At 43.0% G+C, this 23802-nt stretch overlaps 2 protein-coding genes across 2 annotated transcripts; one reads left to right on the top strand and one right to left on the bottom strand.

Annotated features, from left to right (window-relative positions):
* The first annotated feature begins 649 nt into the window (after positions 1–649).
* Positions 650–7323, top strand: slc30a5 (solute carrier family 30 member 5). Its single transcript, XM_079289510.1, has 16 exons — positions 650–1163; positions 1348–1470; positions 1582–1648; positions 1933–2018; positions 2184–2271; positions 2413–2500; positions 2628–2704; positions 2820–2990; positions 3097–3376; positions 3529–3737; positions 4091–4248; positions 4358–4487; positions 5616–5880; positions 5964–6190; positions 6688–6816; positions 7054–7323. The coding sequence occupies exons 1-16, from the start codon at positions 1093–1095 to the stop codon at positions 7222–7224; spliced, it is 2340 nt and encodes a 779-aa protein (XP_079145636.1). The 5' UTR covers positions 650–1092; the 3' UTR covers positions 7225–7323.
* Positions 7324–7754: 431 nt separating this feature from the next.
* On the bottom strand, positions 7755–19997 carry LOC306791889 (MAM domain-containing protein 2-like). The gene is made up of 15 exons (XM_079288799.1): positions 19952–19997; positions 19721–19831; positions 16130–16419; positions 14050–14134; positions 13740–13862; positions 13060–13337; positions 12716–12809; positions 12029–12175; positions 11281–11400; positions 11012–11160; positions 9674–9770; positions 9074–9232; positions 8566–8819; positions 8263–8347; positions 7755–8079 (listed from the first exon to the last, which is right to left on the bottom strand). The coding sequence occupies exons 1-15, from the start codon at positions 19980–19982 to the stop codon at positions 8033–8035; spliced, it is 2070 nt and encodes a 689-aa protein (XP_079144925.1). The 5' UTR covers positions 19983–19997; the 3' UTR covers positions 7755–8032.
* Between the last annotated feature and the right edge of the window lie 3805 nt (positions 19998–23802).

Raw genomic sequence — 23802 nt, 5'->3', positions numbered from 1 at the left:
ACAAAGTCAAAATGATTTGATCCCAAATCTAAATGTTGAGTGTTAATTATGAGGTACTAAGTCAAAATCTGTACTTTACCATAAAATAGGAAGTCTAAATAGTTACCTTGCAAGTCAAAAGTATGATATATTAAGTAAATAATATGATTGTTTGAGTAAAAGTAGTAACAACATGAAACAATCTATACAATTTAGATTTTTCTGAGAACATTTTGACAAAATTATGAAACAGAAGTCAATATTCTAAGTAATCCCAAATCAAATTCATGGCTCAGTATCTCATAATGTTTGACTTGGTATCTAATATTAACTCTATATATCGTCCTATATAGATATATATATATTACATTTTTTGTCATTCCTAACCAATTTTTTCCTAGCGGAAATGGGCTCCCATAAGAACACCCTTTAAGATTTTGTTTTAAAACTTGGCAATATTGCAACGAAAGACAATAAGTCATCGTTGAAGTCGCCCAGCTTTCTAAAGATTGGTATAAAATAAAGTTAAAATCAAGCACATCATTTATATTTAACTACTTCGTTACTTTCTACCATCGTCGTCATCCTCGACGCATACATCTGAACTGCGCAGGAGTGACGTTCGTGAATGATAAACGCACGTGACGTGGACTTGTTTACCGTGTCCGGAAGTGCTGTGGCTTCTTGGCCAGCTTGGATGTTTTATCCTTTTAATACGGACTGTTATTGTGGTCAGCTCAACCCAGGACTCGTTACTTATCTAGCTCTAACTAGGAGACCACATGTAATTGTTTGACGTACATAGACGACCGTGTTGTAGAAACTTTGGATACAATCTAACTCAACTGGCATGCCAGAGGGCTAGCTAGCTAGCTAACAGGCTAACAGGCAAAGAAAGCTGTCAACTGACTGAAGGTTTATGCTCGTGTATAGTTTATTTTAGATATTGAGTTAATAATGAATAAGAGCATGAAGCAGCCCGGCCGTATTATTTACCGGTGACGTTAAATGGGCTGTAGTTTAATTTCATTATTCATGTCACATTAATGTTTAGGATATTAGGGGCATAAATACTGCAGCTGGACTTAAACTGGTCGACTTAGGTGCTTGAAGATGGAAGAAAAATACAGCAGCAACGTACTGTCCGGGGGCAAACTGGGCATGGTCGAAGTGCCCAATTCTAGGTATGTGTCTGTTATTGATTTTACAATAATCTCATCCAACTGGTGTGAGTTATTACTTATGTTGCATCTAATGATTAGTCTCAGCATATCAATTGAGTAGCTGATTAACCTGTGGTGACGTGTTTCCGTTGATTGTTTTTCTCCTCATATGCTAATAATCTCTTCTTTGTATTTTTTCTATCAGGTTAACCAGATACATCGTTTTACTGATTGTCACGAAGGTCCTGAAGGCTCTTGGGATCTTTGAATCTTATGACATCCTAAAAGTTGTTCACATTGTCCAGTTCATCTTCATACTAAAATTAGGGTACGTATTACCTGCTTATTGAACTTACACTTGTTGTGTATTATTATAACAGCAGGTATCTTATTTTTGGAGGGTGACAACGTGCTGACGGTGACTCTTCTCTTTTCTCAGGAGTGCTGTTATTCTGCTTTTCTTTCAAAAGCCTTTCTCGTCTGGCAAAGTCATCTCAAAAAGACAGGTGTGTGTAATTAGTTTCCTTTTTCTATTTGTGCATGATCCAGAAAAAAAACTCTGTTGCTTGTAGTTTCATCTGCCATTTCTGCTTCATTCAACATTATATTGGAGGCGCACACTGTAAAGGTTGAGCTTTATAAAAGGAAAAAACATTGTGTCAATGCCTTTTTTTTTTTTTTTTTCACTCAAATATGAATTCTAAATCAACCAGCACTGAAATCTTACTTATTGCCACTTAAATATAATAACAGGAATCGGTTTTCATTTTTTAATCTGTTTTCTCTTTAGTGGATAAAGTTGCTAAAGCATGCTGTTTTCAGCTGTGTCATATCCCTCCTGGGCTTCTTCGGTCTGACTCTCTGTGGACCTCTAAGGTAAGATGTCACCAATAATGTGCGTTCAGAGTAAGTTTGTAAAGGCAACAATGCTACGTGCATATGTGTGCGGTTTTAATTGTGTGTTTAAGTCTTTCTGTGTGCTCATGCAGACTCTGTTGTGTTTAGGGTGTGATTTAAGATCGGTGTCTCTTTTTTTCACAGGACATTGTTGCTTTTTGAGCACAGTGATGTGGTGGTCCTTGCTCTCCTCTGTGTCCTGTTCACAAGCTCGGGTGGGGGGCCGTCCAAGGTAAGCGGCCACAAGTTCACACAACTGGTTTAAATCACAAACTTGCCCCCTCATTAACTGCCTGAGTTGCACTGTGTATACTGCCTCAGGTTAATCTATCACTGTGGTAGAAATATGTTTGGTTTGTCTGACTTAACACAGACCAGAGGCGCTGCTCTCTTCATCATCGCCGTGATCTGCATCCTCCTCTTCGACAACGACGATCTCATGGCAAAGATGGCGGAGCACCGTATCCTTTGCTCCTCATGGCATGCAGCGGTTACAGCTGTTTTTTTTACAGTTCTTAGCCTGATGTGTTAGTGTTTATTGTATACCTCTGTTTATAGTGTGTCTGCCTTGACTCGTCTTCAAACCAGCCGAGGGACATCATGACAGCGCGCTCACTCATTTACTCTACACAGCCATTGCATTTTTAGGGGTTGCAGATCATAAAGTAAGCAAAATCCGTATCGTGCATTAAAGTTTATGTTTAATGCTGCTCACGGAAGCATAGTAAAGTATTAGTCCTGCCTTCTAAATTAAATGCCTCCCTCTTGTCTTCCCTTCAGGGGGGTGTAGTGCTGCTGGTGGCCTCCCTGTGCCTGAAGGTGGGCTTCCACACGGTCTCCAGGAAACTGTCTGTGGAAATTGGTGGTGCGAAACGCCTCTATGCACTTGACAACCTGGTTTCGGCTATTGTGCTGCTCCCCTGGGTCATAGTGCTCTCACTGACCACTGAAGTAAGTGCACAGACCATGTGTAAAGTATTTCTGTTTCCCTCTGTGTCACTCACATGATTTGTTTGACCTCCTCACTGACTGCTTCTTCACTCCGTCTCAACACCAGAGTAAAGTAGAATCGTGGTCGGCCCTCATCCTGCCGTTCGGGATGATCATCCTCTCCGTGATGATCCTGGAGTTTTACGTGGAGGCCATCTGCAACACAAAGATGGAGGCGCCGAGGTGCGCCCGCTACGGCGCCATCGCCCTCTTCCTCAGCGCCCTGCTGCTGGCCAACTTCTGGACTCACCCGCTGACTGACCAGCTGCGCTCCATGAGCAAGCAGGTCAGCACAGAGCATGTGCTCTCGGGAGGAGTGATCGTCAGCGCCATCTTCTTCATCATGTGTAAGTATAAAGGCTGTGGGAGTCGGCGCCTCATCTCAGATCCTCCTACTATGACTATATCACCATTCTCACTGAAAAGCTCTATTCCTGGTGTTTTCAGTCCATATGCTTATGTTAAATGTGTATCTATTCTCCTCCCTCTCCGTCTGCAGCCTCCAGCATTCTCTCATCTCCGTCAAGGAAAGGTCATAAGGGCACCCTGGTGGGTTACTCGCCTGAAGGGACCCCTCTGTACAATTTCATGGGTGACGCCCTGCAGCACACGTCGCAGTCCCTCCCACGGTTCATCAAAGAGTCCCTAAAACAGATCCTCGAAGAATACGATTCCAGACAGATCTTCTACTTCCTGTGTCTCAACCTGGTACGTCGGGAAAAGTTATTCAAGAATGTTATTGGAGTGGGGGAATTCACTGAAACGCTTAAAAATTGGCAGCACCCCATAAATACTTGATTTGCCTGGGATATTTATGAATTTTCAAATTTTCAAAATAAGAGCTTTCTTAATAAAATGGAAATCCCAGGACATAAAGTCTAGTTTGTAAAGTCTATTAATGTCAACTGTCCAATAGAGATTGATAATATAATAAGAAGGCTGTTGCCGGGATATTCCCTACAAACTGCTCCTGCTCTCCTCTAACATCTTATTTTGTATTTCCAACTCAAAGACACTTTGCATTTTGAGGTGACTACGGTTTGCTGCTCTGCACGTTTCAGGCGTTCACCTTTGTGGAGCTGTTTTATGGTGCGTGGACCAACAGTCTGGGACTGATCTCTGACGGCTTCCACATGCTGTTTGACTGCTCCGCTTTAGTCCTCGGCTTGTTTGCGGCCCTCATGACGCGCTGGAAAGCCACCAGGATCTTCTCCTACGGGTAACGTCCATCAAGAACATTTGGAAAGGCTTTCGTAGGAGACGCTGGAAACATGCAAAGCATTTTAATATTCAGCTAGATCTAAAAATTCTTCTTTTTTATTTTGCAGGTATGGTCGTGTGGAAATACTTTCTGGATTCATCAACGGCCTGTTCCTGATGGTCATCGCTTTCTTTGTCTTTGTTGAGTCAGTCACCCGCGTGTTGGATCCTCCGAATATCAACACAGACATGCTGACTGTGAGTAAAATCCATCGACCGCTCAATGTTCCGCCCTTTGACTGAATGTACATTTGCTCCAACCTGTTGATGCACTTCAGTAACATTTATATTCTATGTCCTGGTACGTCTGGTCTGATCGTGATTTTACCGTTTCATCTAATATTAAGTATCTGCTAATACACTGTGCTCCCCAGGTATTTATATTTGGCATTATTGTTAAGTAGTATTAATAAGTGGGCCGGTTTCGTTACTCACTGATCTAGTAGAAAGAAGGTCAACTGAATGTCTGTGTGGAACCCTCTCAGCGCTCTCTGTCGAGTGTTTTTCCGTGGTTCACTCTGGAGTTTCCACCGTTGTTTTCCACCCGTAAACTTTATTAACAACGCAGTATTATAGCAATACAAATTACTGCGGTTGTTCCACTGTCAATCATTGCCGAAAACCAAAGTGTTCTCCTCTTTCTGTTTTGGTTGAGCAGCGGTTGAAGCTCTTCCTTTTGTGGAGTAAATGGAGCCTTTATTTTTCTAGGACTATAGTTAAGTATAGTTTTAATTTACATGCTGATGGTTTCATTATTCTATAGCTTTCACATTGGGAAGTCAACATTTACTTCATAATAAGTGAAAGCAAAATTGGCCTGCATCATTTCTTGTCCTTTATAATATAGAAGAACAAAGTAAACACACTTAAAGGAGTACTCCACCAATTTGGCACAAGATCAGTTTATTCATGATGTTTAGTAAGTCTGTCAAAACAGGTGCTTTGCCTAGTATTAGAAAAAACAAAACATGAATGTCATCAGCGGTATCTGCGGTATGTATGTTGAATAGAAAGCCTGTGCTACAAGCTGGGGCTGTGGAGTTGGAAGAAATGGGCTTTTACCAGACAGCATCTTTTCATTAGACCCTCCCTATCCAGTTGCATTTTGGGAACTGTACCTGAGGAACACAGACTGTATGGACATTTTAGAACTGATACTTTGTTACTCAGCAAAGCAAGTTATCTGAAAAGTATAGTTTTTGTGTTAGATGATATCCAGCACTAGTTTCACACTGCAGTCCTTGTAGCTGCCTAATGTTCATTCATCAAGTAGCCAGACATCCCTCAGTCTGAACTCTGTGTGTCGTGTGTTTTTGTCTCCTCTAGCCGGTGTCTGTGGGCGGCTTACTGGTCAACCTGGTGGGTATCTGTGCATTCAGTCACGCTCACTCCCACGGCGGCAAAAGCTGCTCGTCAAATGACCACGGTAGCTCGCACCACGGCCACTCCCACAGCGAGCACGGCCACGGAGGGCACGCCCACTCCCATGGAGGACACGCCAGCCACGGCGGACACGGCAGCCACAGCGGACACGCCAGCCACGGCCACTCCCATGGCTCCGGGGGTGGAGGCATGAACGCTAACATGAGAGGTGTGTGTTTCCGTTAAAAAATAAATGTTGTAGAATGGAACTTGTAGCCAGATAATATTCTCATGGGTTTTTTTTCCTTCCAGGTGTTTACCTCCACGTCCTGGCTGACACGTTGGGCAGCGTCGGTGTGATCATCTCCACCATCCTCATCCGTCAGTTCGGCTGGTTGATAGCCGACCCCATCTGCTCGCTCTTCATCGCCACGCTTATTTTTCTCAGCGTCATCCCGCTGCTGAAGGACGCCTGCGAGGTTCTTCTTCTACGAAGTCCCCCAGAAAACGAGAAGGAGCTGAACATCGCGCTGGAGAAGGTGAGGAGTCACACGCGACGAGGACAACGTTACTGCAGTTTCCTTTAACAGATGAGGGTTTAGCTGCACACTAATCTAACACTAAAACCTTCCACTGGGACAAATGAAGTGGTTTAGTGTAAGTTTTGAACTTTTCTTGTAACATGTGAAATCAGTTGCATGTGATGTCTTTTAACTCTACAAAGGAGGTTGTGTGTTTTGTATTCTGTTCTTGACACAGTTCGTGAGTTAGATTAGCATATACTACATGTATAGCATATCTTAACTGCTGTACTTGCATGAACAAAAATACATTCCATATGTCTCACGGTTACCTCTATAACTTGTGTTCATGCTGTAAATTTCCCTTTTCTTGAAACAAATGACGATCTATTGAAGTAGAGGACTCTCATCCAAATTCAAGAAAGGTCTTGTGCATTATCATTGGCCTTGACAACAGTAGAAACATCATCACCCCGTCAGCAGATGTTTCAATAGTTTTCGTGGTGTTGTTTCAGATTGAGAAGATCGAAGGAGTTTTGTCGTTCAGAGACCCTCATTTCTGGAGGCATTCAGCCAACGTGATCGCGGGGACCATCCACCTCCAGATCATGGCGGATGTGGTGGAGCAGAGGATCGTACAGCAGGTCGGTACAAACTGTAGAATCCAGAGTCGTGCTGATGTTTCGTATCGGAGGACTTGACTCCATCATACCAGCTAACAACAGTTCTCCTTGATCTGTGTTTGCTATTGGAGAATCATTGATTGGTCATTTTACATTCATGCGCCCTAGAGGATGAATCCTCGGGCTCTCCGCTGTGAAATCTTAAGTTAGGATATTGACATTTCTGATTTGGTCTGTGTGATTTCCCCTGTTACAAAGGTGACGGCCATTTTGAAAGACGCCGGGGTGAATAATCTGTCGGTCCAGGTGGAGAAGGAGGCGTACTTCCAGCACATGTCTGGACTCAGCACAGGATTTCAGGAAGTTCTGGCAATGACGCAGCAGATGGAGTCCATAAAATACCTGAAAGACGGGACGTGTATCATGTAACCATGACCACATGTTGGACCAAATGAAACCGTCTCCCCTTTTTTCATTGAAATGTACAGTATATGTATGTGGTTTAAAATAAATCGGAATATATTGGTTTTACCTAAATATTGAGTATTTCATCTAACTTTATTATTTGCATTTGTCACTTTCACAGACGAAGTGCCTTATGGTAGTCGCAGAGCTTAAAGTGGAAACGGACGACGTTTCATCTGTTTGACTGCTGACGTAATGGTTCAGAAGAAATGTATTTTACTTTCTCAGGCACATCTGTAACACAACTGGGGATTGTAATTGACAAGTGGTGAGTTCTGACAAAATACAGTTTAAATTTTTCTTAAATACCTCGGATAAGAATAATTGTAGTCATATGTTCTGTGTCATTGTTCTTCTAGATTTGTAGGAAACGTTTTGAGATGAGTTTCACTAATGACACCGCGATGATATCACTCTTTCTTGATTAATTGGCAGATCATGCTTCGCTAAGTATTGCCTTCAGCAGTTGCCAATGATAGAGACCCAACAAAGAGTGGTGAATAACCGTCTAGCTTTATTTGAGCATTAATCTAATGCATATACATGTGAAGAAACACACAGTTAAACGCGCTCTCTGAAGCTATGGTGCAGAGAGAAATGCTGACTGTGACACAACTGATATGTGTTGCTCCATAAAAACAGAACTACGTGAAAAGATTCCTTTTACCCAAATCCCTACGTGTTCAGATTGACATGCAGGAGTCTGTAATGTGCAAAAAAAAACAACCCCCCGAGGTTCATGCATCCTACGCAGCTGACTTCCTCTTGCCTTCTACTCGATCTCATTGGAGCTTCCCACGGTGGCCTTGATCTCCATTTCTGCAGGGGAATCAAGAAGAAATAAGGAAGCTGCTACAGACCTTAAATTGATAGTTTATATATATATTTGTTTCAGTAAAAAAAAAAAGATCCTATCATATACTGTGCATTTTTTTTTTTTCTTGGATGTTTAATCTGTAGCCGTATGTTCAACAAATATCTTAGATTCTGCAGATTGTTTACCGGGGCAAGGCCCGCCTTCCAAGATGATGTCATCAATGGCGATGTCACTCCTGACTGATGAACCTCTGGTCGCTTCAAACACAATCTGAAAACATATTTCTCACAGTGAGCGATGAGCAGTGGCAGAAGAAGCACTCGGATCCTTCACTTAAGTACGTGTAGCAACACAACAATGTAGTGGGATACCATAACACGTAAGTGTATGAGCCAGCTGCCATTATTGCCTATCGTTCAGGGTGCCCCGTGTCCAGCACACAGGCTTTAAATATAAAACAGTCGGGAGAGGTTTCGTAGCACTCTTGCCTGATGCTGCCCGTCGCTCTGGTACTCCACTGTGGCCCTCAGCCAGGCGATGCTCTGCTCGCCGCTCAGTTGCCACAGCAACGCGTCCTTTCCGTCCTTGCGGAGGTGAATGCCGAGCTGACCCGTACCTGAGCCGTACATGTGGTAGTAGAAGCGCAGGCACTGTGGCCCTCTGGAGGCCCTCAGGGGTCGGGACAGCAATCGGACACTCTCACCGGGCAGCATGGGCGACGCCTCCACGTACAGGTAGTATCCTGTCAATCGAAACGGGTTTACTCCACTCATTCTGTTTCAACGTGTGTGTGTGTGTGTGTGTGTGTGTGTGTGTGTGTGTGTGTGTGTGTGTGTGTGTGTGTGTGTGTGTGTGTGTGTGTGTGTGTGTGTGTGTGTGTGTGTGTGTGTGTGTGTGTGTGTGTGTGTGTGTGTGTGTGTGTGTGTGTGTGTGTGTGTGTGTGTGTGTGTGTGTGTGTGTGTGAGAGAGAGAGAGTTATAGGCAGGAAGCCCTCACCGAGTCCCGTGGTGTGGTCTCCTCTGGGGCCGGTGTACGAGGTCGGGGTGGATCCTCTCCTCCACTCCCAGTCGGCATTGTCGCTCTGCTTGTCCTGAGTGTAGCCGCACAGGCCTGCTTCAAAGTTACAGTGTCCTGGCAGAGACGACGCCAACAAACCTGCAACAGGAACATGAATGACACTCCATGTTGGGTAACACTTTATTATGACGGTCAACGCTGAAACACAATTATCATCTCGCTGGACTGACTAACTTTAATCTGACCTCTTTTTTAACTTACCGGTAACCATTATCTATTGTCATGCTGCTGTGGGAATCATCTGAAACTATTGTATTATTCTATTTCTAGTCACTTTGCCAGTACTGCAGCCACCAGGAGCCCCAAACAAGCAAATAAGGAGTTAGTTTGCTCTGCACTAAATGGTGATTGAAGAATTGCGCCAAAAGATTTCCTCCAGAAATAATGGCTGCCATCAGCTAAACAACATGACTGTTGTGTGTACGTTGATGCGAATGAAACATTTGAAACAAATAACACATTTAGATGAGGGTTGGTGGAGATACGCAAGCTATTTTTGTTGTTGTTGCATATTTTTACCTGCCGTCAGCTCACAGTCTCCGAGGCGCACACTGATGTCGTCCAAAGCCACGGAGCCGCAGTCCCAGAAGCTCCTGCAGGTGCTGACAAAAACCACCTGAACAGCACAAAGGCAAACCGCAGGCAGAGGGTTTAATAAAACCATTGCTCAGTCACGCCATCACGTCAGAATTGACCGAAAACAACAAACACTTTGCTGCGGTTGCTTCTGCGCTGATGTTTGTGTGCGGCTCACCGGGAAGAAAATAAATCGTCGATCGAATGCCGAGTGGTCTGAAACGGTTCAATATGTAAAGTAGGGAACAAAAGGCCAGTGTGGAGAATGCATTGGAGCACTTTGGGATCTGGAGGAATTAATTGTCGTGCACATCAACACGATGATGATGCTGTGGCCTCTAACAGCAGTTGTGTGGTAAATAAAAGCAAGAAGGTCACAGAGCAGAACTTTAAAGGCTCACAGAACACTGAAGTCAAGGTTTTTATAATCCGTTTATTTCTTTGTCATGTCAACTGTTTGTCTCTCGTTCTCGCTTCCTTCCTTCTTTTGTTTTTCATCTTTTTATATTTAGTTAATCCATCCATTGGTTTATTTGAGTTTTTACGTGTTTGTTTCTTTAATTGTTCCTAAATTAGCTCCTCTGAAATAGTTGTTTTTCCTTTTTATAGCCATTTTAGCAGCTTAGCTGTAGTGCCAGTTTATTGGTCCACCATTTTGGGCCAGACCATTGACTGTACATGGGAAGTGGATTCACCCATTGGTTTTGAAGCCTCCAGAAGTGAGATGAGAGGGTGAAGCTCCAACCGATTGCTGAATAAGACATTTTTCGGCGGCCAACATGTTACAATTAACTTTCACGGACTGAAGACTCTAAAAGAGTTAAAGTTCCAAGACGTAAAAGCCTGACAACTCTAAGACCGGACAACAGCGTGGTATTGCCCTTTCAATCACAAGGTAGCCACGTCCCTCAGGTACCCTGCTGTATCGTACATTTTATTGTAAATGGGAACACAATTCACGAAATGAACATCATGCTGTATTGAAGAAGAATCTTGAATTGAAGTGAGAAATATGGTAATTTTCTCATAGACGGCCATACAATCAACCAGAGACATTCATGTTCCCCAGAGGATAAATTCTTATGACTCTGGTGATTCTTCACTTCTCCCCTTATGGTTAGTACCTCCTGTCCTCTGCTCGTCTTTTTTACTCACTCACTCGCTCCCTTCCCTTTTTTTCATCCTTTCATTTGATCTTTCCTACCCTCCTTACTCTCTTCTTGCACTCATTCTCCACTGTTATTGTGGCTGATGTGATATTTCCACTTCCTCTCCTCTGACCTTGGCAGGCTGTGATGTCTGGAAGGTGACGTCCGTGGTGATCCAGAGTCCTCTGGACTTCGCCCCCTGAGTCCAGACCTTCTCCTGGCTGCTGCTCTGCTGCTGCTGCTGCAGATACACAGCAAGAGCCTGGTCCGTCTGGTTGAAACCTGCAGTTGCCAGAGTTATTTATGTCTGGTGAGTCAGTACAAAAAAACATAAATGGCAGCAGAGGATTCACTCATGGCAAATATATTTTTCTATCCGATGAGTTTTCGGGTGCCACTCACCCCTCAGGGAGTAGTAGAATCTCAGGCAGTACTTCATGTTCCCTGGCAGAGTTGGACCGATCAGGCGGGTAACGTAACCGGAGCGTGGGCTCAGCCGGGAATGAGCCAACAGGAAATATCCTGGAAGGAGAAGACAGACTTTATCTTCTTGAGAAAATGTCTGTGTAATAAATCTGCTCGCCATGAATGTTCCCATCACTCACACCTGTTATTGATCTTCATTTCAACAGTTTTTCAGCCTCAAATCCCACTTTATCATCCAGATGTGCCACTGTTTTCAAGGCTGTGTGACTTGACTCGTAAAATAATCATCCAGGATTTTGGCTCTGCATAAGCCCCAACAGTCATTTGACCCAATGTACAATTTGAAATATTAGTTAAGGGTGTAAGCTTCTCCACTGGTTTAGCAATGCGCTCTTATAACACTGTCAGACTCACGATGGATTGTTATTGAAAAAGGATCAAAATCAATGCAGCAGAACCGGAGAAATGGGCTTTTTCAATTCACACGTTCTGCTTTCTTCTTGTCAAAACCCGGTGCCTACATTACCCAAAATACAACTTCACTCGATTCACTTGCACAACTGCACAGATGTTGATGTGATATGCTAGTAGCGGTTCATGTAGCTTCGAGCCGCTAGCCTCAAGCAGAGATGGGGATTTTTAAACTTCTTCTCCAACTGATGACGGCTCAATTCCCCTTGAACGCAGGTTTAAGTATTCAAGACTATCGGTTGTCGAAGCCCACCTGTGCCTGTGGTGTGGTCTCCGTTCCTAAATATGTTGGGCTTCACAGACACTCTCCTCCACGACGACAGCATCCCCTGGTCCTGGGTGTAGCGGCAGAAACCTGACTCAAAGTCACAGCTGGCGATGGAGGGGTCAAAGGTCGGCTCTGTGGAACAAATGTATGGCAGCGGAGTTTTGATGTTGGATAAACTTTTGTGGCGCATTTACGATTCATCAGCAAGTGTGACATTTTTCATGCACTGTGTATTAATAGTCCCTAGAAGATGAATACATTCAAGTTGGTCTCCAGACATTCTTTGTCTTTAATGTGTCCTTTAATTAACCAGGTTTGTCCCATTGAGATCAAATATCTCTTTAACAAGGGAGCCCTGGCCAAGAATAGCAGCATCACAGAGTTCCAACAATTGACACACATAGTTCTGATTTTGGTAACAACAAAACGTTTCCTCTAGTGCCACCCAATGTGATCAAAATGTTCCCCTTGAACATCACAGAGAATATAATGAAAATATATATTTTATTCTGTATGTGAACCTCCAAGGTTGTATCTGTTTAATCATGGGCTGAACGCTATTGGCTCTTTAAAATCCTAAAAAGTTAATATTCTGGATGTTCACCCAGAAAGCATTAGATTATAGATACAACTGTTTCGAATGAACAGTAAGTAACTGTGACTGCAGCTCACCAGTGTCTGCGCTGCAAAACTCTGGAGAAAAGGAAATGTCATCAACTGCAACGCGTCCGCCTCTCGGGCTGTTAAAGGACACTTCAAAGACCACCTGGAGAGGAAGAAAGACACTCGTCAACAAGGATGCATGCCACGGTGTGCACGCAGATGCAAACCCTCACACAGGAGGGAGTTTACACACGTAAACATTTTCAGCAGTACATGGATGAGTTCGACAAAGTTAGATGGAATTTGATGCTTCGTCTCCTCTTCCCAGATTTAGTTCATTTCATTATCTGTTTACGTGAAAGTCATCACAGAGAGCTTTAAAATGGACATGAAGCTGACGTGTTCACACTGACCTGTACAGAGTATGGTGCCTTCAGGTCCACCTGCACAGGTATCCATTCTTCCAGCGTCCCGCTCCAATCGCTCAGGATTTCTGTGTCTGCTCTCCACAGCTCCTGGTACTGACCCAGCTGGTCTCTGGTGTAGACCGAGAACAGGTTCCCCCTCCTCTCGCTGCGCTGGTACTGGAAACTCAGGCAGCCGGACATCGGCACCGTCGTCATGGGAGACACCAGTTTGGCCACTTCTTTGAACGTTTTGGCGTAGATGGAGTCCACGTACATCAAGTGACCTGAGTGAGAGTGTAAACATGAGCCGTCGTGTTCCTCTTAAGGGAGTTTCAATGTTGACGAGTCGAGACAATGCTGGATCAGGTCTGACATCCGAGAAATGTCAACTTCTAAAATTTTAGAAGTCAAACTATTTATTTGTACAGATTTAAACCATTATTAAGAAAGAATAGGAACCCACAGACATTACAGGGAGGTCAGAAAGTACTGAGCGATGAACCAATGGATTATTAGTGATATCAATCTTATCTATTAAATGTTATCATTACTGATATAAATTATGGCCAAACTGCAAAAAAATTTTTTTTCTTGAACAGCATTCATTTGCTCTTTTCGTCCAAAATAAAAAGCAGCAGGGCTCTAAGTCATTGGATAAAAAACACATTTATATGATTAACACTCACCTGTGTAGGTGTGGTCCTTTGGTATGTTGTTGTGAAGCAGCTGGCCTCCTCCCACATACCAGTTTACATTGGCGTTCCACTGATTGCTGTATCCACACAGGTGAGACTCCTCGAAATCACACTCTAGATGCAGAAACATGACAGGACAGCCGTTATGGGTGTGGGTGCAAAAGGCTTTCGACTTAATAATGTTCCAACAATGCTCATGCGTGTGTGAGTTGAAGCGACAGAGCACAGATGGTCCGAATCCAGAGTTACATGCTGATGTGGGTTATTTTTGAGTGGGTGATGTATGCGTGAAGTCACCGACCCAGGCAGTGTCCAGAGCCGATGTGGATCTCAAAGACGGCCACGCTGCTCCCAGCGCTCCCTCCAGGTTTACCTTCGACTACAACCTAATCAACAACACATGTTCAGCGATACCCTGCAACCCCTGATGTGGAGTGACACAGGAATGACATCATTGAAATCATGGGACGTATTTAAGGTCAGAGAGAGTGCGCCCATGAAACGCACAGACATCGAATTTACTTCTGGAGCTCTGGTGAGCTGACATGAGGTCAGGGCTGGTGCATATGTGGGACCAAGCATGATCTAAGAGGTCATTTGTACTTTTTTAGATGAATAAATAGCAGGTTTTTTATGATCTGTGTTACATTTTAATTCATATCTATTTTACATAATATTTTGTCTTTTTCTTTTTCTTTTGCTGAAATAGACCAGAGCGCTCGAGGACGACAGATTTGTTAATAATTTCCATTCGATATTTATTGTTAAAATAATATTTAAAATTGTAACATTTTGGGAAAATGTTTTTTGCTTTCTTTCTCATAGATACAAATCTTGATATCCCTCTTATGTCGAATGTGCCTTAAGTAGAATAACGTTGCAGTCCAGAGTCTGGACGTGGTTAGCTTACATATACAAAGGCCGGAAACAGTGAGAAGCAGCTGTAGCCTGGCTCTCTTCAAAAGGGAACACTTCTAAATCTTGCAATCTACTGAATCTGGTTTGTTTAATCCATACACCAACATCCATATTTTAGGGGGAGTTGCATTGTTTAATCATTTCTTGGCAACAATTTCTTTGGAGAAGAGCCAGGCTAGCTGTTTCCCCTTGCCTATACTGTCTTATGCTATGCTAAGCTAACCTAACCGCATCCAGACATCCACAGATCAAAGACAGACATTGAGTATCGCGTCAGCTTTTCAACATCCAGCACTTATAACTTAATTTCTTCAGAAATTGCCCTCAGTTGGGACCAATCTTCTCTTCAAACTGTTGGAAAGAAAGCGAAACTCCGAAAAGAGTTTGAATCAGTGTTCAGTGAGAGCAACAAGCAGAGCGTTTCAGCAGTCAGTGTGAAGTTTAACCCTCTGACATATACATTTCTTCACCTGGGTCTACTTTGGACTGCGTACATTATTGTGCTGAGGGGCCCACACAAGGCACAGACCTGACTTACCATCATATAGGTCACGACCCTGCCAGACTCAGCTCTGCCTGTGCATATAATATAAACATGTGCCGCGCCATTCCCACAGTGTTTGGATAATGTGTAGGTGCGGGTGTGTTCCTCCACACACTTCATGCTGGCCTTTATCTGGGCCTGCATGTGTAACGTCAACTTGTGTCTTTCCTCCTAAAGCCCGTGAGAACGTTTTCTATTGAACACATCTTTCTACTTCAGAGACCATCACTGCGATTCAGAAGGATTTATTTTGTAAAATGACGACTTTATGCTCATAACATCACAACTCTTTGCTCGTAAAATCACAACTTTATCTTGAAATATGACTTTTCTTCTGAATATACAACTTAATTCTCGAGATTTTCCAACCTTGTTATTTCTACTGCTGTGATTTATTCCCCCTCAAACTTTATTCTCAAAACAATTTGACCTTCTCAAACACTTTTTTTTGTTTATTAACAATGCCTAACACTCAGTCATGAATACAACTGGATTCAGAGTCACGGATAACTGTTACTTTGATTTGTTTAAACGTTTACTTGAGCAGTTTCCAACATAAGTAATAAGATAAGTACATTTTGTGCTTAAATATTATTGTTATGTGTGTTTTGCATGATTCCTAACAATTTCAGAATTTACTTCCACATTCGTCGACAATATCTCCAAAACTAAAGGTTAAATGTAACTTGCTGTTGACATTGACATGTGGGGATTTAGATGTGAAATTGAATCAGTACATTCAAGCTCCTCAGATGATGAACACTTTACATTTTGGACACTGAATGACCTTTCCTCTCCAGACACCCTCAGGACAAACATCACACTTTTAGTGCCACTGGTAAGGCTCTAAGAATAGTTCAATGTATGATCTATTATCTCCTTTTCAAACAAATATTGGACGTTTTTAAAAAGACCTTACCCTGTATGGCTCGGTATTGTTCTGCAGGTCCATGCTTGAGATGACCCAGCTGTCAGAGGCGGCCTGGCTGTTCCACAGCGGCTTGTCAAAGCTCTTTCCCTCCGTGCGCTGCAGGATTTCCAGGCTTCCCGACCCACTGATCTGGTAGACGAGCCTCAGGCAGCTCCACTCGTCCTGCTCCAGAGCCGGACTCAACAGGACCCCTGTGATCGCTCTCTGTGGCCCAGTTTCTGCACCTATCTCACCAGCCTGGTCGTCGCTCATGACTGCATCCACTGCAACAAAACGACCTGAAATGAGAAGGTATGTGGGATTTAGAACAAAATGAATTTCTGGCATTGCTGATGTTAAGGAGGGAAAAAAAGATGTGATTTGAGGGAAGACTTTATTCTACAGGCACAAAATATTGTCAATATCACTTTAACCGCTTTTAAAGAGACTTTTTCTTGCGTGTTTTGGCCCATTTTCTACAAATATCAAACACTGGTAAACCAAATGTTTTTGAATGTTGAATGTTTTTCTGTTTTATTGTCTGCCAGCCCTTAAGTATCACTGTAATCTAGTTCTTTGAAAAGTTAAAAGAAGATGAACTTGTGATATACGCGTTGACAGACTCTTTTGTCTGTTATTGTGGTTATTTATAAAACAAATTAAGGTTTTCTGCACAGCAGAGATTGAAACCTAAGCTCTGAATTGATTTGCCACATAGACAGATAAAAAGTAATGTAGTGATGTAACAAGGAGTTCAGTCAAAGAGTTGAATACTATTATTATTATTATAATTATTATAGGATTCCTCTTCTGTGTGTGCCTTACCTTCAATGTACAAACATAAAACCAAGTGCTTGGCACAAAGTCACGTAATTCTCAGAGAAAGTCATAAGTTACTTATAAACACAATATTTGCTCATGAGCGAGCTACTCGCTAGCTTGCGAGCGTTGACGAGCCCAGAGTGAGACGCATGAAAGACGGGGGCTCCAATTAAGCTAAATGCTAACATGTTGGCATTTAGCAGCTAATGTTTGTCATTGTCACCATCACAGTTTAGCATACTAACATTTGCTTACTCGCAATAAACACAAAGAGCAGCTGAGATTGGTGGGAATGTCATTAGTTTTGCAGGTATTTAGTCAGAAACCAAAATGCTGAGCAGGCTGAATTTTTTTGACCTGATGATCTGTCACACATCTTCTCTTTAAGGTAAAAGGCTGAACACCGTCTCTAATGGAACTTTTATCGAAAATAAAATAAGAAAAGTTGAAAGTTTGGGAATCGGGAATTATACATCAGGAATTCAGCTCCCACCACAACAGAGACTCTTGGCTTCTTTATTTTTTTGCTACTGGGGCCTCTGGACTCTCCTCACCCGTCTGCCATTCATTATTTGTTTTTGTGGAATGCCGTGCTGCCTTGGGAATCCTATCCTGACAAACACTCACAATGGGAATGAGCTCATTTCACATTTAATGCGATTAATCCAAGATGTGTTTCTTCTTCTTTTTATGCCAATGCAGTGCAATTGTTTTCAAATGTTTGTATTAACACAAATGGACTTAACTGAAACAGAACCGATCATAACATGGCGCACAATCAAGTTCTTGATTTCATTAGTGTCTCTGCCTTGTTTGAATTCAGAAAAGAAAAAAAAAGTACATAAAATGCTTGATATATTTGACATGACTTAACTTCTCTTACAGACTCGGCTGTGCCGCACAGAGCGCTGGTGAGAGAGGGGAATAAATGAGCAAGGACTGAGCACACCATTGGCTACACTGACCTTTTAACAAGCCGGCGGCAATAGCAGCAAGGATGGAAACAGGAAAAGAGAAAGTAGTTGGCGTTTCCCACGGGGAAGACTGGCAGCGAGACAGGCTGCAGCAGCAGAGCAATTTTCATACAACTAAGCAAGGATCATGGGGATAAAAAGTCTTAGAAGAGCAGTTTGTCCAACAGTCTAGCTGCAGATACACTGGAGCAGCAGGGCACAGTCATGCCTCCCCCATCCAAAGGGTGTAGATGGGAGATGGTTAGGTTCAACAAGAATCATACACCCCTTTTAGAAGCAAGCAGTTAGTCAGTCAATACATTGGTTGGTCCATAGTCATCAAATTGATATAAGGCCAACTTTGGTAATCGATTAACTCTCTAAATGGTTACTTCTTAAGCACCAATTGGCTTTGTCCACTTCTTTAGTGTCCACTTATGCTGGTTATAACTGTGTCTGTGGGTTACAGAGCTGAAGTCAGCACATTGCTAGCCTAGCTTAGCATAAATACTGGAAGCAAGATGAAACTGTCAACCTAGTTGTCCAACCTTCAAATATACCCCCACCATCACCTCCAAAGCACCCTAGTTAACACACGGTATCTTAATTGTGCAATCAATACGCGAACACAAATGTAAAAATGCCTCTTTTTGGTTTTAGCGGGAGTGTCTGTGATTTCTGCTGGAAGCCTCATTTCGACAACAAATATCTGGGAAGTCACTGCGCCCAACTGTTGTTTGGCAAGAAGAAGTTCCAGCATGTAATTCCCCCCTAAAACCACAAATTGTTCGTTTTTACCTTTCCTCTTTTTTTCCAAGCCCGGTCAATCACCTCCTGACTCTCTGATCTCACTCTTGGTAAGAAAGCAAATAAGCATATTTCCCCAAATGCTCCTCTGTTCCCTTTAATAGGTTATAGGCATTCCTTTCATTGACAGTACACCACTGAGTACGAGGTTAAAAATAATTATGATTTTAGTGTTCGATATTTATAAAGTCAAGTAGGCCCGCTTGGATATGTTCTGGCACTGGAGGACCAAATATATCCTGGTTCTTACCCAAATATGGTTGTCTGATTTGCCTGTGATTTGGAAGTGTAGATTTATGCTGAGAATAAAGTCCACTGAGCAGGACCTGGTCCAGTGTCTGCACCTCGAATCAGACCAGTACTCGGACTGGTTCTGGTGGATCATTCATCATCAGTTTACCATAACAGGCCTGCCAGATTTAGTTTTTACATTTCGGTTTTGTGAAGTTGAAGTCAGGGCAAAGAGCTGAGTGATTCGTAACATCAACATAACCTCCACCTCTTGAATCAGGCCCTGCTTCATGTCACAATTAAGTTGACAGGATCCTGCTGCAAGTACAACATGAGGCGTCTGTCTCAAGATATCTGCAGCGAGACCCTTCTCAACACCTCGTGCAAGCACGGCCACGGCATGTGAGAATGAAGTCGGCAACAGTTGTGTAGTCTCTAGAACAGGGGGATGTACCAATGATCGAAGCCGCATTCATCTGTTGGCTTTCATCGCTGAACATAAATATTGACTGACATAACGTACATATGCGTGTGCACAGAACTCAACTGCATCAGCTGCGAGAATGCCAAAATGTGTTATTTCACTGACTCCAGATGTTCGGAGATGCTGGAATCAATGTCGACCAGATGGGCTTATTTTCACCGGCATGCTTCGTTCGTTTGGCTAAAACCAGCACCAAAACAACTGCGACATCACAGCTAGAACCACTAAAAGAGCCACAGTAAAGCCTACATATAGTGCAAGAAAAAAACCTTTTAAAGAAAAGACTGGAGATGCTGCGGGTACCATCTTTATGCAGGGTCCAGCTTGTGAAGTCTGCATCTGACGTGTATCCGCAGGTGTCAGACTCAAAGTTGCAGGAGCCTGGCAACAGCTGGTTGTGGGCTTGGATGGTGGCTTTGAACACAGAGAAAGAAAACGGAGAGGGGGAATGGTAAGTATGAATCATAGCAACTGGCATCAACAGAAACATGCCCTCATTCACCAGCGCTGGCACGACCGTTAAACAGTACTCACCAGCAAAAGTCAAGAGGTAGAATGGAAGCATTGCAGCTCTCTCTGGAAACAAACCGACCCTCAGAGGAAATAAGGAAAGCAAGAGTAGGTCTGTTTGTCGAAAAAAGAAACACAAGAAGTTGCAGGAAAAGTTTGTTTTTTGGAGATTCCTCTGGTGTGTTGTCGTTTGAGTGTCTCTCCAGCTCGCAGACTGGCAGCACACTGCAAGACGCTGGGAAGTGTGTGTGTCTGGACAACAGAGCAGGGAGGAGGAGGAGGAGGAGGAGGAGAGAGGGCACTACCGAGGAGAGAAGGAGGAGGAGAAAGAAGGTGAGTGATGACCTGGTGGGAAGCCAGTGAGGGAGCAGAGGAAAAAGAAACAAGGGAGGGTGGGGGCAAAGAAGTGTTTTGTTAAATGCAAGAGGTATCCTAAAAGAGACGTTTCTAACAACGCCTGCAACAGTTTAACCAAGGAGTTTTAGTTGATTCATTTAGTTAACCAAACCGTGACCGGAGTTAAACCAAATTAAATTAAAGCCAGGTGGATAAAGAACTTGTTTTCCCAGTGTATTGTGGAAGGAGTTGACTGGCCTGCACAGAGCCCTGACCTCAAACACAGCCAAGAATTTTGGGATGAACCTGGAATGCAGACTGAGTAAATCCCTGCAACCAGGCTCCAATATCTTGTGAAGAATCTTCCCCTGAAGCACTGGGATTGTTTTACAGCGGCGTCTTTTTCAAATGGCATGTTCAACAATCAGATACTGTATTTGCAACAAGTGTTCACATACTTTTGCTGTATTATCATCAGCAATCTGGAAACACTTATTAATTCTCAGTGGGAGGTTAAATAAAATGAAAAGAAAATGTTTGTGCATGTCTCTAAGACCCCGTGTGGACGTGGTGTGACGGTGCTTCACCGTTTAAAGAGAGGTCTGAATACACAAATGATCTAAACTGTGTTTTACAAACCTGAAGAGAGTCAAAACATTTTGCAACCGTCTCAAATATTTCTCCTGGCTTCAGCTTTAAACAGAAAAAAATGTATTTCATTTTAATTCTGGACACGTTCATTTCAGTCTCATTGCAGAAGGGGAATGGATTTGAGAGGTAGAGGAGACCAGAATGTAGCACGCTGGATACGGGAGACCAGCCGATGATGCCATTTCTTTCAGAGGGAGCGCTTTCATCCACATTTGTGATCCATCTGTCGGACGAGCTTCCTCTGAGTCTGCGTGTTTCTTCCTTTCCACGGTCCATCCTCTACCGTCCTCTCACGTTTGGTTATCAGCATGTTGATGAGGTGATCTGGACACTTTCAGACCAGATAAGGAGATGACTTCCGCCCTGGTCATGTCTAGAAAGACTAACTGCAGCTGTATAGGTTTTTTCTTCAGGAAACATGAGGATCTGAGTCAGTTTTTATGAGGTGTTTGTGAAAAAATAACTCGTGTGCAAATTCAAACCGTACAAATTGTTTTGTCCAGTGAACAGTGTTCATGGGCTTCTGCTTTTATTCTCAGCCAACGAATTTCCGTCACTCATCTGTTTGCTGTCTGTGTTCGTGTATGCAACAAGAAAAAGCTCCAATCAATAACTGAACGGTTCCAGAACGTGTACTATGCAGTGCATGCTGGGGTTATTGTTTGCATGACACATTTATGACATGTTACCCTCAGTATGTGATTGGCTGCCAGAGGGCTCAGCAGGCTACATCCCCTCTGGCCCTCCGCCCTTCCTCTGGGACCACCGGGACCACCGCCTCATGTTCTCTGATGTGAGGAAATCTGTTTTTGCAGAACAAATCTATAATCTATCCACGGCAGTGTGAATGTGTACAACACTGTTGTATTATTTCACAACACAATTTTCCTTGATGACCACTTTAGCTTGTCATTAATTGATGATTATAAAAGTGAAATTGTTTGAATAACTGTAAGAGTCAGTGGTGGCCTAAAGGTTAAAGAAGCAGGCATGAGCAAGGCCCTTATTACCAAACTGCTCCAGATTAGACTGTGTAACATGTGAATGTGCACGGGGTGTGCCTGCAAAAATAAAGCAGCGCTCTCAGTGAAACTTCCCCAGATAAATAAAGATAGATAATAGGAACAGAGTGATGCGAAGGCCACACACCATCCTGCTGAAGAGTGCCACCTGCAGCTGGAACATTAGAAAACTGCAGTGTGCATTTTGAGAGGCCGTGGCTTTTCTGCGTGATAAGAGACAATTCTGTAACGGGCAGCGATGAAACATTAATGTGCATTAATTCCAGTAATGGGTTCAGTCTGTGCTCAGTGCGCGCTATAGATTCAACAACAAGACACGTACAGTACATCTTCATCCATGTGTGCAAAGAGGGCCACAAATTATTGATGTCGTCTCCGCAAATAGACCAGCAGTGAGTTGGACTCGGAGCACGAAATATAGGCTGCGTGACGTGACCTCAGACACGTTCTGATGACCTCATTCTGCTGGTTGCGCTCTACATTTTGGAGCTTTCTGATTGGCTCAGTCAAAAGTTCACAGCATGTATTTAACACAATTTGTGCAGAGAAGTTTGTGTGCAGATCAAAGACGTGAGGCTGCAAAGATATAGCGATTACAGATTGGATGCTATACTGTACTCCACACTATCGCCATCCTCCTTCACACATTGTTGTCATGGTAACGGCTGCTCTGGCGGAAGGGCGCACGTGACTTAGGTAAGAATGCGTTAAAGGGACTCGATGATATGTAGACACAGGCCCTGTTGATGTGGTCTACCACCTAGCGACACTAAAACGTGCCCGGATTATGATGCCAGGACACCCCCCCCCCCCCCCCCCCCGGCTTCACACTTGACATTGTACATCAACTGTGATTAGTTACTTTATTTCCTGTCAGCCTAACAACAAGACCAGCAGGCCTGGAATATACAGGGTTTGTGTGACTTTTACCAAAAAAGGGATAACCTTGCTGCATAAATTTGCATTTTCATATGGAAATATCTGATTTTATATTGAAACTGCTCCAATGTTAATACTTCAAAATTCAGTTAAGATGATTGAGATTGGTGCTGTTTGTGTTAGATAAGAACAAACACATTTCACCCATGAAATAAAAAAAATACATGTGTGAATGTAAAAGCTGTTAGGTCTGTCTTTTATGACGTTTAAAGTTGAAGAAACACCAAACTTGCAAAGAGAGTCAGTTTAAGATCATGACTGTCTGGACAGCTCAAGGACAGGCCATGCTACTGCTATCTAGAGAAGTGTTTACACAACAACCACACAATAAAGGTGTTTGTTTCTCAAGTTGCGACTCTTTAGTTGAGCCAATTAAAAAAATGGCAGCCTGACATTACGTTACACCATATAATATATTTATTTACTTTTCAATCATTTCATCGTTTCAAGTGTTTAAAGGCCATTCCCCCACTAACTTTATTGGAACATGTGTATCACATATAGGTGACATAGGACCAAGACATCCACAGGGCTTTTTCTCACGAAACACGTTGCATGAAGCCTTTGCATGTTTTACTGGGAAACGCACACGTGTTTCTAATTTGATGTTCTACTCAAGTGTGACAGTAAGCTACAATGGTATCTGTGAAGAAGGCCTGCGTTATACATATGATGGCCAATTAAGCAATACAATGTCAATAAAAAGATATTGTTAAAATAAAAGAGCAACGTACACATTTCTTATTGTTGATAAACTGAATGTCATTTCAGAAATGAATGAATGAAAACTCAAATAATTCGTTTCCCTGCATGGAAAGAACAAGGACGTCACTTTGGGCTTTGATGAGCTGGACTGATTGCAGGTGTTGCTCTTACCACTGGTCACTTTATTTTTCAATTGTGAGCTGACAGCGTTGGTTGTTGACT

This window comes from Melanostigma gelatinosum (assembly GCF_949748355.1).
Source record: "Melanostigma gelatinosum genome assembly, chromosome: 18".
NCBI classification, from domain to species: Eukaryota; Metazoa; Chordata; class Actinopteri; order Perciformes; family Zoarcidae; genus Melanostigma; species Melanostigma gelatinosum.
This window is presented reverse-complemented; position numbering and strand designations above follow the sequence as displayed.

Coding starts and splice junctions, on each gene's coding strand:
- slc30a5 (XM_079289510.1), top strand. CDS start 1,093: ATGGAAGAAAAATACAGCAGCAACGTACTGTCCGGGGGCAAACTGGGC. Junction 1,471..1,581: donor ATCTTCATACTAAAATTAGG/GTACGTATTACC, acceptor CTCTTTTCTCAG/GAGTGCTGTTATTCTGCTTT. Junction 4,488..5,615: donor TCAACACAGACATGCTGACT/GTGAGTAAAATC, acceptor TGTCTCCTCTAG/CCGGTGTCTGTGGGCGGCTT.
- LOC306791889 (XM_079288799.1), bottom strand. CDS start 19,982: ATGCTTCCATTCTACCTCTTGACTTTTGCTG. Junction 8,820..9,073: donor AGACCACACCACGGGACTCG/GTGAGGGCTTCC, acceptor TTCGATTGACAG/GATACTACCTGTACGTGGAG. Junction 8,348..8,565: donor AGAGCGACGGGCAGCATCAG/GCAAGAGTGCTA, acceptor ATATGTTTTCAG/ATTGTGTTTGAAGCGACCAG.